This window comes from Schistocerca serialis, chromosome 2 (assembly GCF_023864345.2).
Source record: "Schistocerca serialis cubense isolate TAMUIC-IGC-003099 chromosome 2, iqSchSeri2.2, whole genome shotgun sequence".
Taxonomy (NCBI): domain Eukaryota; kingdom Metazoa; phylum Arthropoda; class Insecta; order Orthoptera; family Acrididae; genus Schistocerca; species Schistocerca serialis.
Window position 1 is genome coordinate 498,123,696 of NC_064639.1, and position 15,783 is coordinate 498,139,478.

General features: G+C 44.4%; 1 protein-coding gene across 4 annotated transcripts in view; it reads left to right on the forward strand.

Annotated features, from left to right (window-relative positions):
* The window catches only part of LOC126457440 (zinc finger protein 184-like), a 91,813-nt gene that overhangs the window by 1,767 nt on the left and 74,263 nt on the right, over nt 1-15,783 (forward strand). For all 4 annotated transcript variants that reach the window (XM_050093718.1, XM_050093719.1, XM_050093721.1 and 1 more), the window contains exon 2: nt 1,611-1,673. In XM_050093718.1, coding sequence (XP_049949675.1) covers nt 1,611-1,673 — 63 coding nt within the window. The remainder of the gene's footprint in view (nt 1-1,610; nt 1,674-15,783) is intronic.

The following is a 15,783-nucleotide window of genomic DNA, read 5'->3' on the forward strand; positions in this document are numbered from 1 at the left end:
TTACTGTTCTTGGTTGTGAGAGTAGACTGCTTTGTAACAGCCTGAAATCTCGGTTCAATGTTGTCAACATTGGCACTGGAAAGTGCATCTTTCTTAAATAAATAGCTGCAATAGTAAGAAATTACCAAAACTGTTGTAGGCCTAATACATAATATGGAAGTTGTGGATTTTTTTGCACTCGTGTGTGCCCCCCCCCCCTCCTCCCCCCCCCCATACACACACACACAAACACAAATAAGATGTAAAGAATAGCTTTTTCCTCTCTCCTTATGGAAGGAGACAAGGAGGTATCTTTACCATATTTAACTGCTATTAATGTAAAGCTGTACAAGTTCCTTTTTTTTTCTTTCTTTTTTTCCGAGTTAGTATTCCACACTCTACTTATAGCCAGCCACGCTGTTGTCATCCGATGTAACAGAGAGGTTTGGATAACTTGATGTGAACTTCTAGAACTTATCAAAACAAGCATTTCCATGTCTGGCTAATATGCAGAGATATAAGTGCTTTAGTTATTGTAGGTTGTACTTTAAGCCTGGTAACATTCCAGTGTAGTGAGCCTGTCCTGAAGTGCTTGGCCATTGGATCAGTAGTCTGTGCTGGAGTAACACAGATATCTTGCAAGATATATATAGTGATGCACTTTTCATTCCAGTTGTCCCAAAGTGAGGAGAGATCCTTGCAGTTGTGGGACATGTCTGAAAACAAGAATACACAATGAATATTTACAAAATAAGAACAGATATGCTAATGTACCTTCCACAGATCCCAAATGAAATGGCCCAACCTTTAGCATATTTAAAAGGATGTGAAACTTATCATCAAATATTAAATGGTCAGTACACTTGAGAGTGTATGGTAAGTTGTAGGCTGTTGTAGCCATGCATCATCAAATAAAACAGAAAACATTTTACAGCACTTATTTACGGTGATCACGTTACTCCACAAAAATTTGTACAAAAGTCAGATTGTACACAGTATTCATCTTAGCCTACGTAATATTAATAATAACATACATGCATCAATTGGTTTTCCTAAGAAACCTTTTTATTACTCAGAGAGCACAGGGAAATAACTTATAAAACTGAGTGGGAAATATTGGAAAAGTTGTCGAGGCTGAATTGAAGCTGACGTTAGAGAAGTGAGGAATTGCGAAGTATGAGATACCAGGGGTTACAAAATATATAAGGTTGAGAGGCAGTGTTGAGCATGTATGTATAATACTCGTGTAAAGTAGGAAATTTCTAAGTTACAGATAACTTTTACATGTATAATAAAGAATTTTTTCAAAGTATTTCATTATTAGCCACATAAAAAATGAAAATGAACAAGTGAAATTTTTAGTAAAGGAAAAGCAATTCTATTGTATTAGAAAGAACTTATTCAAGCCATACTTACGCCTATGTGTTACAAAAATGTGTGAATTTTTGGTAATTATTTCTTGATAAGGTCAGTGTGCACAAACAATTTTAATTGAAAATTGTATGTTACGAACTCCAAATTGTAATTTGAACTTGAAGCACTGTGACTCAGATATGTTCCCCTTTTATGAGTTTATAGGTGTTTAATGAGGCTTTACTTTTCATTGTTCTTATTGATCATTTGTTTTATAGAAGTGGCCCTCCATAAGTGGAGTACAAGATGCGAAGAGTTCCCTGTTTCTGAAAGCAGACATGGTATGTATTAATGTTAAGGTGGGTTTTATTAAGTAACGGAACATTGGCAGGTAGTAAGATCTATGCAGAATTTCTGCTAATGCTTCTCAGTACAGCAAGGTAACCCTATCACAAATCAGAGTACAGTGAATTAGAAGCTAGGTGCTTTCAGGATTGTCACAGTCAGTGCTGAAAGGTGTTGAGCTGTAAAAGTAAAAAAGGCAGCAAAGGGAGTTTGATAAGGGGTAGTCTGTAATAAGTTCTTAACAGCATGGAGTATATATGCTGGAATGATATAAGTCTAGAATAGGGCCAGTGGCGTACTTATGTGTTTCGCGCACGAGTGTTGTCAGAGTGTACTGTCATGTATGATGGGAACAAAAGAAGGTGTGTCAGCTGTTTGTGTTGCACAGCCAATGGGAGAGCAGCAAACAGACATGTTTTGAATATATTCGGAAGAGAAATTAAAACATTGTGGTAAACAAGATTGCAAAAGTAATGCAAGGACAGTAACGCAGCCTACGATTAATAAAAAAATAAATAAAAATAAAAAGCCGTGAAATATTTCTCTGCTTTGTGTTGCTACACAGTGAATCTGTGTGAGCACACTGAGTAAGTGGACTAGTGTTTTTTTAATTAAATCATGGGAGGAGGTATGTGAAGTAATGTTTTCGAATTAAATCACTGGGGAAGGTAGGTGAGTCAGTGTTTTTAATGAAATCGTGGTAGGGGGTAGGTGGATCACTGTTTTTAATTAAATCATGGGAGGCGATAGAGGGATACTAAATGTCTCAAACCACTCCACTTCATACTATTTACTCACATAATCACAGAATACCCCTCTCTAAATTCGCTAATGCACCAAAAAACAGCAAATGAGACAATTGTTTCAAATGTGTTCTTGCCTCTCTTTGGTTATTTGAAAGTATCATTGCATCGGCTATATGAAACTGACGCGTTGCCAACCTATGAGCACTTGATAAACTCCGGCGTGACCGCCGCTGGCCCTGATCTAGAATTTAGCCTGCTGCAAATAAAATTATTTGCATTGGATTTAGAGCCCTTCAGTTTCTGCATTTGCCTAATATTGATGTCTCTGTTATATAGTGCTATTCCAATTGTTGCATTTAATTAATTCTTAATGATTTTCATGAAATCTTGTGTGTGATATAGCAAACTGTTTTTAACATAGCCTCAGGTTTATGTTACTGTGCCCTCTCTGAGAGAGAATCAGCAAAAACCTGTATGCTCATTCACATCAATGCTTATAGTGAATGGATGTCACTTCATGCAGTGTTAAAAGTGATGACTGTGTAGGTTTGGATGATAGATGATAACTACTGTAATAGTTGCCTAGCTCCAGACAGGGAAATAATATATTCCAAGCTGATCAAATCAATTCATCAAGTCCCCTCGACGCTCCATCCTGCTTATGCATTACTCTGTTTTTCTACTACCATCATCTGTGTTGCTGGAACAGCTCCATAGGCCCTTGCTACTGGCAGCAGGGCTCATGGTGGGCTGAAAGAATCATCAAAAAACTCTTTTAACAGTAAACAAAACCCCTTAATGACCAGCCTTGTAAGTGTTAACTGGGATTATACACTCCTGGAAATGGAAAAAAGAACACATTGACACCGGTGTGTCAGACCCACCATACTTGCTCCGGACACTGCGAGAGGGCTGTACAAGCAATGATCACACGCACGGCATAGCGGACACACCAGGAACCGTGGTGTTGGCCGTCGAATGGCGCTACCTGCGCAGCATTTGTGCACCGCCGCCGTCAGTGTCAGCCAGTTTGCCGTGGCATACGGAGCTCCATCGCAGTCTTTAACACTGGTAGCATGCCGCGACAGCGTGGACGTGAACCGTATGTGCAGTTGACGGACTTTGAGCGAGGGCGTATAGTGGGCATGCGGGAGGCCAGGTGGACGTACCGCCGAATTGCTCAACACGTGGGGCGTGAGGTCTCCACAGTACATCGATGTTGTCGCCAGTGGTCGGCGGAAGGTGCACGTGCCCGTCGACCTGGGACCGGACCGCAGCGACGCACGGATGCGCACCAAGACCATAGGATCCTATGCAGTGCCGTAGGGGACCGCACCGCCACTTCCCAGCAAATTAGGGACACTGTTGCTCCTGGGGTATCGGCGAGGACCATTCGCAACCGTCTCCATGAAGCTGGGCTACGGTCCCGCACACCGTTAGGCCGTCTTCCGCTCACGCCCCAACATCGTGCAGCCCGCCTCCAGTGGTGTCGCGACAGGCGTGAATGGAGGGACGAATGGAGACGTGTCGTCTTCAGCGATGAGAGTCGCTTCTGCCTTGGTGCCAATGATGGTCGTATGCGTGTTTGGCGCCGTGCAGGTGAGCGCCACAATCAGGACTGCATACGACCGAGGCACACAGGGCCAACACCCGGCATCATGGTGTGGGGAGCGATCTCCTACACTGGCCGTACACCACTGGTGATCGTCGAGAGGACACTGAATAGTGCACGGTACATCCAAACCGTCATCGAACCCATCGTTCTACCATTCCTAGACCAGCAAGGGAACTTGCTGTTCCAACAGGACAATGCACGTCCGCATGTATCCCGTGCCACCCAACGTGCTCTAGAAGGTGTAAGTCAACTACCCTGGCCAGCAAGATCTCCGGATCTGTCCCCCATTGAGCATGTTTGGGACTGGATGAAGCGTCGTCTCACGCGGTCTGCACGTCCAGTACGAACGCTGGTCCAACTGAGGCGCCAGGTGGAAATGGCATGGCAAGCCGTTCCACAGGACTACATCCAGCATCTCTACGATCGTCTCCATTGGAGAATAGCAGCCTGCATTGCTGCGAAAGGTGGATATACACTGTACTAGTGCCGACATTGTGCATGCTCTGTTGCCTGTGTCTATGTGCCTGTGGTTCTGTCAGTGTGATCATGTGATGTATCTGACCCCAGGAATGTGTCAATAAAGTTTCCCCTTCCTGGGACAATGAATTCACGGTGTTCTTATTTCAATTTCCAGGAGTGTATTTTAATTAAGCAAAGGAGGAGAATATGAGGACCATTGGGTCTCCTCATTGGAAATGTATGTGCCTTCTTCCCAGATGTGAGCCAAGCTCCATGATAATAGGCCATCAGCCTCTAACAACAATCCCTGGTCTTTTACTGAAAGACGGGTTACCACAATTTCACTATCCACTTTCTGATGGTATAAGTGTGTAATTCTTATCCTCCAAACTTCCAAACATGTAAATAGTAGTTGGAAATCACCTATCTTTTTAAATATATAGGCTTAAGAGGTGGATTACCCTTGCAGTGGTGAGACAGTACCATAACCCAGTTTCAAAACCAGGCATACCCCCCAAGTACCGTTACCTGCTGTAGACCAGTACTTTTCTATAGTGCCATGAAAATTGCTCGAGAGCATGGTGGCCAGTAATTTCCAAGAATGATTGCCTATCGAAGTCGTGGGGTGCAAATGATACATATCGAACGTGCAATCGTTGATAGATGCTGAGTATGTTTACGGTGGTCACTACAGCAACAAAAAGAGAAGAGCGTTACAAAAATACATTTAATTCCAAGGAGACGACTTACCTTACTCGTCGTCAGTGTTGGAATCGTGAAAGTCCATTACAATGGTCTGGATGGTTAATTTGGAAGAGTCGAACTGTGTATTCTTCCTGATACTCATTTGTTTCCCGCACTGGCCGCAATGAAATTATAAATGGTATTTCAGCATCAAAACTGTTCTTACGAAGTTTTACACACTTTGCACCACCACCGTCTACACAGTCCCTTCTTTCCTCTTCCAGTAGTAGTCCATATTTACAACAAAAAGTCGAACAATTTTCTATGCGGGATAAACATGGAATTAGTTTTTTCCATGTGAGAGAATCCGCCGAAGAAACTTCAAGAACACCAGACATTCCACTCACTAACGACATAAATCGTCTGGGATTCCCTAACAAGTCACAAATAATTCGTAATTTAGAGCAACTAAGGGAACAACAGAAAATAGATAAAAATGATGATCACAAATGATTGATCACAACGCCCACCACCAGAGTCGCACGATTGATTTACAATTGCACGTTAAATATGTATTCTTTGGACACCACGACTTTGGTAAGCAATCATTCTTGGAAATTACCTGGTGGCCGATCGATTAATTAGCATCCTTGAATTGAAATGCCCTTTTAATTTACCTGCCAATTTGGTTTCCAGGAGGGTCAGTCCACAGCTGACCATCAGGTCCTGTTGGACATGAAATCTGCAAGACTTTTACCAAGCATCTTACTGCTATCTTTTTGGCTTGCATAAAGCATACTATGCTGTTGTAATGTAAGACACAGACAACAGTACAGCTTAAGTGAACCAGAGTTTATTCTTCTTCGAAATACAAGTGAACCGCAGTTGAACATAGACACAAACATAGAAACAGTCCAGGTATTGATACAAGTAGTTGCTGACGATAAGTAAGAACACAATATGAGAGCACTGGTAGATGGCGCAGTGGGTGCTGAGTACATACAGGGTTACAGCAACTCGTCCCTCTTGGGGAAAGGGCGCTCAGCTGATACGGACATTGGGGTGACTTGAAACATCCATTGCCTCTGTGGTGGACGCAGCCGATGACTATGGCCACAGTGTAAAGAGATTTTGAGGCAGAAGTGATGTGGTTGTGGACATGCGCGCCAGGCGCTCCCTTGCAAAATGTCATAAGATAGGGCCAGTGACAAGGCTACTGGTAACATCTTGACATCCAGTTCCTCAACGTGGTGTAACTGTACCAATGGTGAAGGCGCCAGCTGCTCTGTCGGGTGTGGCGGTGTTGAAGGGCCCAAAGGAACCGGCCCAGCCAGCAGCTGAATTGCCAGTGGCACCGAAGCATTGCAAGAAGACTAGACAACAAATGCCAAGGGGCTTTACCTCGGAGGACAGGCATGAGATGGCCATATCCATCCATAGATTGTGAATAAAAAGGACAAGCAGTCACTTGGTAAATGCCTTGATGCATGCGGAAATGTGGAAGGCATGAGACACAGACTGTTGACCATTATCCATCACAAGTGTACAAGGCAGTCTTTCAAAAGAAAAGAAAAAAAGGGGGAGGTCCTGAATTGCAGCTGCAACAGACTTTGAAGGGCAGCGGATAACATATGAAAATTTAGAGAAAGCATTGACAACCAAGTAAGAATGTAGGAAGTGTCCCACAAAATTAACACGGATGTGTTCCTGTGGATGTTGTGGTGCGAGCTACAGAGAGCGTCGCCCCTCAGTTCCACCTGTTGGCTAGCACATTGAGAGCAGTCCATGACAAGATGTACAATTTCACTTTTGATACCAGGGCAAAATGTGTAGACAGACCAATAACTTGGTATGCAAGACCCCCCCAGTGTCTCTGATGTATGAGCTATAGAGCAGCCAGGACTACAACCATAGCCGACAGCCTATCTGTAGCTAAGAGAACACCACTATCAGATACCAAAAAGCAGTGGTGGAGGGGAAAATAGGTGTGCCAAGGGTCAGAAGTCCATGGTAAGAAACTCTTCCACTGCAATTGGCACCTAAACATCTAAATGAAAACGGAGGAGTTCATCATGGTCAAAAGTAGGATCTGGTACCCTCAGAAGCTGGGAGAGCACATTGACGTTGGTGTGCTGTGTAGTAGGCAAAAAAAAAAACTATTTCATAGTTGTAGTGAGGCAGAAACAGGGCCCCACAATGGAGGCAATTTGCTGCTTTGTTGGGCAATGAAGCAGAAGCATTTAACAACTAAACATAGTTTTGTGGTCAATAATAGGTGGATCTTAAACCCCTAAAAGAACACATGAAACTTTTTGAGGTTGCAGGCGATAGCGAGCTCTTCCTTTTCAACTAGACAGTAACACTGCTGAGCAGAGTTGTGCATTTTTGATACTAAACTATCGGGCATTCAGAACCATCCTCATATTGATGCGCTAGAATGGTCCCAAAGAGACCAATGGGAGCTATAAGTACGCTTCATATAAATTCAGTTTTGGAGAAAAACTGTCGACAGGTGAGTTTAGCCAATAACTCGTCGAGATGGGGCAAAGGGTAGGTGTCAGTGGTAGATTGAGCATTAATGGTACGTTAAAGTCACCACAGAGGTGAAGCTGGTCAGTCATGGGGGGGGGGGGGGGGGTAGTCCACTCACTTGATGTAACAGACTGTATGGCCCCAATAATATCAGCCTCTCCAATTACGCTTTCACTTGATCATGCAAAGCCACTGGAACAGGGCACGAACAGAAAAAATATGGCTGGAAAGTGGGCCACAAAATTAGTGGCACAACCTAAACCACTCGAGAAAAGAGAAGAGAACTTGGAAAACAGAGGGTCTACCTGCTGGTGAGGGTCAGAGTCAGAAACCAGGAAAAACCAAAAGCTTTGAAAGCATCCAAACTGTACAAATTTGCAGTGTCAGCATCATCACCTACAAAAAATGTCACAGTATGAACCACAGCTGTATACATAGTGGGAACCATTAATTTCCCCACGATTCGAATATGCTGCTTGCTGTAACTCACCAAATGTTGAGTAACTGGAGATAACTCAGGAGGCCCAAATCCACATAAATTCGGGAGTTCCATAGAGTCATAGCTACACCCGTGTCCACTTGTAATCTGAACACTTCTTTCTATCACTTGCACTTCGATGAACAGTTTTTTATGATGTATAAGCACTTGAGACGCACAGTTACATCCATGTGTGCAGGAGGAGGCTGGAAACATGACACAGATGCTGTGGATCCTTCTTTCCTACAGTTGTTGCAAGTCACCCAGCACTTACGGCACACGGCCCTATCATGTTGCACAAAACAATATGGCCAAGATGGGAGCGCAGAGCGCTGCTGTTGGTGTTTTGATTGTTGTTTGGCATGTAGCTGTGCAGCATAGTGCAGAGGCTGTAGTTGTATGCCTGCTGCGCCGTCCTCCCCTGAGAACTGGCAGAGAACTGACTGATGCTGGATGATCAAAAGTAGGAGCCACTGCGGTGATGTGACACCAAGTATCAGACTGATAACTCACAGCACAAGATGCCTCGAAAGATTGACCAATATTTAATACTTCAGTCAAAGGTGGATACTTGCACTGCAGTGGGAGTTGAAACGCCTCCTTGTTAGGAGCCAACTGAATGGTTGTCTCACGGACCATAGAGTGAGCATAGCAGTCGTGATGAGCATCAGTAACAAACTGATATTTGTGACCGAGGCCAGGGAGTTTGGTCACCCAGCCTGGTAGGATTGGGGGGCTGTGTATGACAACAGTAGAACTGTACAAGTGCTGCAATGACATGTATGCGTTTATGGTGGTAATTTGAAACAGCCTACACTTTTCATTGAATAAAAGTGACACGAGTTCTTTGAGCTGGACCAACTGGTACAACAACTGGTAGATCCAAGGCGAAAACAAAGAAAGGATCAAAGCCTTACACATGTTTGCATCAGTGACACCAGAACTGAGGAAATGTTGCCCAAGCTACATAGCCTCCCAGTCTTCGGCCACATTGTCATAAAGGGGAAAGGATGGGGGGCACGCCATCGGCATTGGCGCCTGCGTAGGCAGCGTGGTCACAAGTTCGTGATAGCAATCGTAAGATGCTGCTGCTGCTCGATGAGAGATTTAAGCACTGGCTCTATGGCTAGAAGAACCTAAGGAACAACCAATAGACTGAGCACACAAAAATGAACACCACACTTGTCACCAGTTGTGTCTTAATGTAAGACACAAACAACGGTACGGCGATAATCATCCAAAATTTAATCTTCTTCCACAAACAAGCAAACAGTATTTAAGAATATAGACACAAACATAAAAACAATCCAGGTGCTAATCATAACTTGTAGGCTTTTGCAGCTGGCATCTTCATTAGTTAAAAGTTTCGATCTGAGAGGCCTTGGTCAATCCGTAAAACTTCTTCTTCTTGACATTTCGTTGCCAACTGCGGCCAACATCTTCCAAGGTGAGTCAGTGACTGGCTGCCAGGCCGTGGAGGTCCCATTTATGTGGAGCACATAGAGGGCACCACCGTACATCACGTGGGGCTGACTGTAAGTCTATCTCTGACTAATGTCATTATTCTTAATTGAAAGTAATCGATTGTCACGTTGTTGATGTCCCCCCCAGCAGGTCCACAACTCTTTTGTGGATATGTGTGTGGCGAGTATGGGACCCCGAGCTAGTGCAGTTCTCTTTCCTTTTCAGGCTGCATAGCTTCCCTTTCCACATCCCACCCTGTCCCCGATCCTCCTCCCACCCCCCCTCCCCCTTCATCCTTCCCCCCTCACCAGACTTTTCCACTTTCAACCCTTTCATTATTCAGAAAGGTGTCAACGCAATTGCAGGTCCTGTAAAGTCTTATTCCAGTTACGAAATGGCACCTCGTGGTTAGAAACAGACGGTGCCTTCCAGGCACGTAAATTTCTTCAAACTACACTGCTACACACCTTCCCTGTCCAGGTGGACGTACACCATACTTCAAATTCACCGTACGAGGTGGTTTATACAAGATCACGCAACTGATTATCCAATGAGGACATTCAAAATTACCTGTCCGATCAGGGCATAAAGGCTGTACATCAAGTCATGAAAAGGGTTGAAAAGAAATTTGACAGAGTTCAACTTCCATCAAACATTAAAGCAGGCTATGAGATAATTTCAGTTCACCCTTACATCCCCAACCCTACGTGTTGCTATCAGTGTCTGTGGTTTAATCATACCAGCCAGTGGTGGTCCAATACGAACAAATGCGTTACTTGTGGCAGGGATGCCCATGAGGGCGATTGTCCACCTCCATCCCCTTGTTGCATCAACTGTGTGAGTGATAGTGCCCTATTTTTAAAGATGAACAAAATAGTCAGGAAATTCGAGTGAAGGAAAATGTGTCTACCTTTGCTGATTGTGAGTTATTCACCAGTAGAAAGCCCACTGTGCTCCCAGCGGGTAAATACAGCACTGTCCTTGCCTCTCCTAGACCTACTAAGGAGGTAGCCATGCAGACTTTGGATCTCACTTTTAGCTTCAAGGTCGTCAGATCGCCATCTCAAAGATCGCCCGTTCAACCTCCCCACTATCACATGCTCACTCTAAGGCTCAACCTTCGTTGGCTCCTGCTAAATCATGGGCCCCATAATCAGACATCTGGACTTCCAAAAAAGAGCCTACTCATGAAGATTTTTTACATACCCAGACCTCACAACCATCGACTCCTCTCACATCTCAATGTCCTGCTTCCAAGAAGGCTCACAAGAAACACAGTTCCTCTCCTTCTCCGCCACAGCATGTCTCCTCTACGGCACCACCCAGCGGTAGCCACCCTCAGCCGTCTTCCGTGTCGCCGAGACGCACCGCTGGTGGCCAATCAACCAGCCGATCACCGGCAGCAGGAGCTGCCCCCAAACAACCTATGGATCAGGATCTTCTGCCTTTGGCAGAATGCCACTCTACGTCGTCAGCTGCCGGCTGTCAGCAGTTGTTGAGTTGATGGCAACTGTGGTGAGATTTTTCCCTTTTCTGCCCACCCTATGCCAATTATCCATTGGAATATTCATGGAATTCGCTGCAGTTGGAATGAATTGTCAATCCTCTTATGATCCTACTCCCCGGTCATCTTTTATCTTCAGGAAACAAAGCTATGTCCTCATGGTCGCTTTGTCTTCCCTTATTTGCAATCGGTCCGGTTTGATCTCCCCTCTGTTGGTGGCACTCCGGCGCATGGGGGACTTATGATTCTTCTCCACGATATTATCCATTATCACCATATGCCCTTAAACAGTTCCTTCCAAGCTGTCGCTGAATGTCTTTCCCTTTCTGGATACACCTTCTCACTTTGTACCATATACATTCCATCATCCACACCAATCGCAAGAGCCGATCTTCTTCGTCTGCGTGGTCAGTTCCCACCTCCTATTTGCTGGTTGGGGACTTCAACGCCCACCACCCGCTTTGGGGATTTCCGTGTCCTTATCCGAGAGGCTCCCTATTGATTGACCTCTTCCACCAAGCGGATCGTGTTTGCCTCAACACTTGGTAACCTACTTTTTTGACTGCCTGTTTTCAACCTGCTATCATTTGGACCTTTGATCGGCACTGTTCAGCTAGCTTGGTGCTTTGAATGGTTTGCTCCTGCTGATACACACTCAAGTGACCATTTTCCATGTGTCCTTCGATTACAGCCACTATGCACCCCAAGATGCTGGCAGTTTTCCCAAGCGGATTGGACACTTTTCTCCACTCTAGCAACATTTGATGACCCTCAATTTTCGCAGCATTGACGATCGGGTCACTCATGTTACGGAAGTTATTCTTAGAGCCATGGAACGTTCAATACCCTGTACCTCCCCTTTGCCCCAGTGCCTGCAAATTCCTGCCATCTGTTCTGCCTCGGGAACAGATGGCATCCACGTCAAAATGTTGCTGCATTTATCATATGGTAGTCCGTTTTTGACTGACAGTATCTTTCCCAGAAGATGGCGGGTAGCTATCGGCATTCCTGTTCCGAAACCTGGAAAGGACAAACATCTCCCCTCTAGCTCTCGCCCCATCTCTCTCATGAGTAGTGTATATAAGGTTTTGTAGCGGATTGTAAATTGCCGTTTAGGCTGGTGGTTGGAGTCCCGAAACCTGCCCAATGGGGTTTCCGAAAACATTGTTCCGCAGTTGACTATTTTGTTGCTCTCTCCATTTATATCATGAACCTCAGGAAATGCAAAACGGTAGCTATATTTTTTGATCTGGAGAGGGCATATGATACCTGTTGGAGGTCAGGCATCCTCTGCACACTGTTCTCTTGGGGCTTTCGAGGTCGGCTACCCCTTTTCATCTGTGAATTTATGACAGAGCGCACTTTTAAGGCGCGGGTGAACGCTACTTGCTCCTGTACTTTCTCCCAAGAAAACACGGTGCCCCATGGCTCCGTACTAAGTGTTTTACTGTTTGCCGTCGCCATAAATCCAGTTATGGATTGTCTCCTTCTCGATATCTCAGGCTCCCTCTTTGTTGATGATTTTACAATCTACTACAGCTCTCAATGGACGAGCCTTCTTGAACGATGTCTTCAAGGATATCCCGATCGCCTCCACTCACAGAGCATCGAAACCATCTTCCGATTTTCTCCTAGTAAGACTGTCTGAGTAAATTTTTGGCATCTTACGGAGTTTTATCTGCCTCCCCTACATCTAAACTCTATTGACCTTCTGTTTGCAGGCATCACCAAATTCTTGGGACTTATGCTTGACAGAAAACTGTGCTGGAGATTCTTTACACTGAGACTGCTAAACCTCCGCTGTCCGATCGGCAAGCTGTCCTTCTGAGTCATTATGCTAGTCATCTCTCCTCCGTGCCTGCTCATCTGACCCATGCCCTTTTTTTCGGCGCCTCCTTGAATTTAGGGTATGCAGGCCACCCTTCATCTCTACCACCATTGGGAGTCTGCTTCTGTCAACTGCTACATTCCATTTCCTTCCAATTTCCTAAAACTTTTTCAACAAATGGGGGTAAGGCGCCACCTTAGCTTTGCCTCCGGACCTGCCTTCTCTGTGATCTTTGCCAGTTTCCCAAGGGTAGTAGCACCCCCTTATATTTTATTTGCTGCTCTATGCGCACAAGTGGAGGATGCCACCTTTATTTAAACTGATGTCTCAAAGACCACTTTTGGTGTTGGGAGTGCCTATATTGTTGATGACACCCCTATTAGATTTCGGCTTCCTGACTAGTGTTTGGTTTTTACTTCGGAGCTTTACGCTGTTCTCCAGGATATCCAGTACATCGGTCACCATAAGCGGATACAGTATGTTATAAGCTTGGATTTGTTCATCTCTCTTCCCAACTTCCAAGTTCTTTATCCCGTCCACCCTCTGGTCCACCGGATTCAGGACTGCCTCCACATGCTCCACTTGGGGGGCATCTCTGTGGCATTCCTCTGGATGCCAGGACATTTTGGTATCTGTAGAAACGAGGCAGCCGATATAGCGGCAAAGGCTGCAGTCTCTCTTCCTTGGCCGTCTGGTTCCCTTTGCCGATCTACAGAGCGTTTTATGTCGTCGTGTTGCTGTTTTATGGCACACACATTGGTCTGCATGTCCCGATAATAAATTATGGGACATAAAACCTCTTCCCTGTGCTTGGACCTCTTCCTTCTGCCTCGTCGTCAGGAGGAAGTAATTTTAACTAAACTCTGGAATGGGCACTGTCTTTTTAGCCATCGACATTGTTTAAGTGGCAGTGCTCACTCTCTTCGTCCCCACTGCTCTCAACTGTGGATGGTGAGACACCCTTTACTTCAGTGACCTTATTTTAATCCGCACCCTACCCGTTTACAGTTGTAGCCTGATATATCTTCACTCTCTTCGTCCCCACTGCTCTCAACCATGGATGGTGAGACACCCTTTACTTCAGTGACCTTATTTTAATCTGCGCCGTACCCATTTACCCTTCCCGTTTAGCAGATGATGCGTGCTCAGCCAATCACATCCTGTGTTTATCAGTCATTTGAAACTCTCTTTGGGGAAAACAACCCGACACCCCCCCCCCCCCCCCATTCAATAGCAGTTTTCTCAAATTTCCTTCTATTTGTAGTTTCTCTCCTCCTTGAGTTTCGCTGCCATTGCTGCTGATTTAAATTTCCGGTTTTTACCCTTCACTGAGCCACAGAATGGGCGCTTAGGACCATAGCAGTTTTGTGCCCTAAAACCATAATAATAAAAAAAAATAAAAAAAACATTGTTGGTACCAAGTCAACTGCCATATCTTATGTAACTTTAAGCCTTCCTCTTTTCTATACATACGTGCATAATAGTGCGATGTTCTGGCTAGTAAGCTCATCTCACTAAATTTTGTTTCATGATCATCGTCTTTAAAAACATGTTCTGCTACAGCTGATTTGTCGGTATGTCCCAGTTGACAGTTCCTTTTGTGTAGGTTAAGCGAGTATTGACACTTCTTTTCATTGTTCCAATATAAACCTTCCCACAGCTACACTGAATTTCATACACCCCAGGAGTTGCTAAGGGGTGTCGAGCGTCTTTCACTGATCTTAAACGTTCACTAATCTTCTTGGTGGGTCTAAAGATTGTTTCAACTTGAAACTTCGCTGGAACTTTCCCAGTATGGTCCATAATATTGCAAATAAATGGAAGTTGTTGTTGCTGAGTGTTGTCAGATACTTTTCATCTGGGATGGAGGGCTCAATCTATCCCATTGCCAGTGTATCCATTTTGCTTCAAAGCCATTCACAAATGATTTAGTTCATCTTGCAAATAAACTGTCCTGGGACAATTCCGAAGTTTTTGAATGTGAGAAAACTGTTTCACTTGGTGCAAGCTAACTGTATCTATTCACACATGGAAGTGGCGATCCTATGGGAGCAGATACATCAAACATGCCGAGTCAAACATGCCGAGGACTGGTGGTAACTAACAGTCAACTGTTAAATCGCCATTTATTTATTAGCAATGCAATGCAGTTTTGTGATATGAAAGGTGGACAGCCTAACATTTAGATCTATGGAACTGATTGCAGAAGTGTTTTCTGATAGGCAGAAGTAGTTCAAGAATTTACAGAATGTCAGACAGGAAACACCAGTTACAGATGATTCCCATGTGGTTATTAACTTGTTGGGAAGGAAATTATCTAAGGAAAAAATTCCTGTTCTCTCCAAAGGAGGAAATTTTGCAATTACTCCATTAAAGGTTCCAACAGAGCATATTGTAGCTAATGTAGAGGTGGGGATTTGTGAGTTATCACCATATTCTGCTGATGTAATCAGAATGGAAACAGCCGTGATACTAAGTAAAGCTAAGCCACATGGCAGCAAGGAGAAAGGAAGACATTACGGGAGATTAATATGGACAGGAATATTATTGTACTTAATGCTGATCAGAGTAATGTTACCATTGTGATGATGAGTGAGGACTACCATAGGAAGATAATGAGTTTTACAAACAAACCGGAGTGGCCATGGACAGCCCTTTTGGATTCTAAAGGATCCTAGAACGAAAATGTTAGGAGCTACCAACTGATTAATAAAAAAAGTCTTCTATTCTTACTGAGGATAAAAAAATATCTATGCAAAACGGAAGCTTGCCATCCTAGATTGTATGGGCTACCGA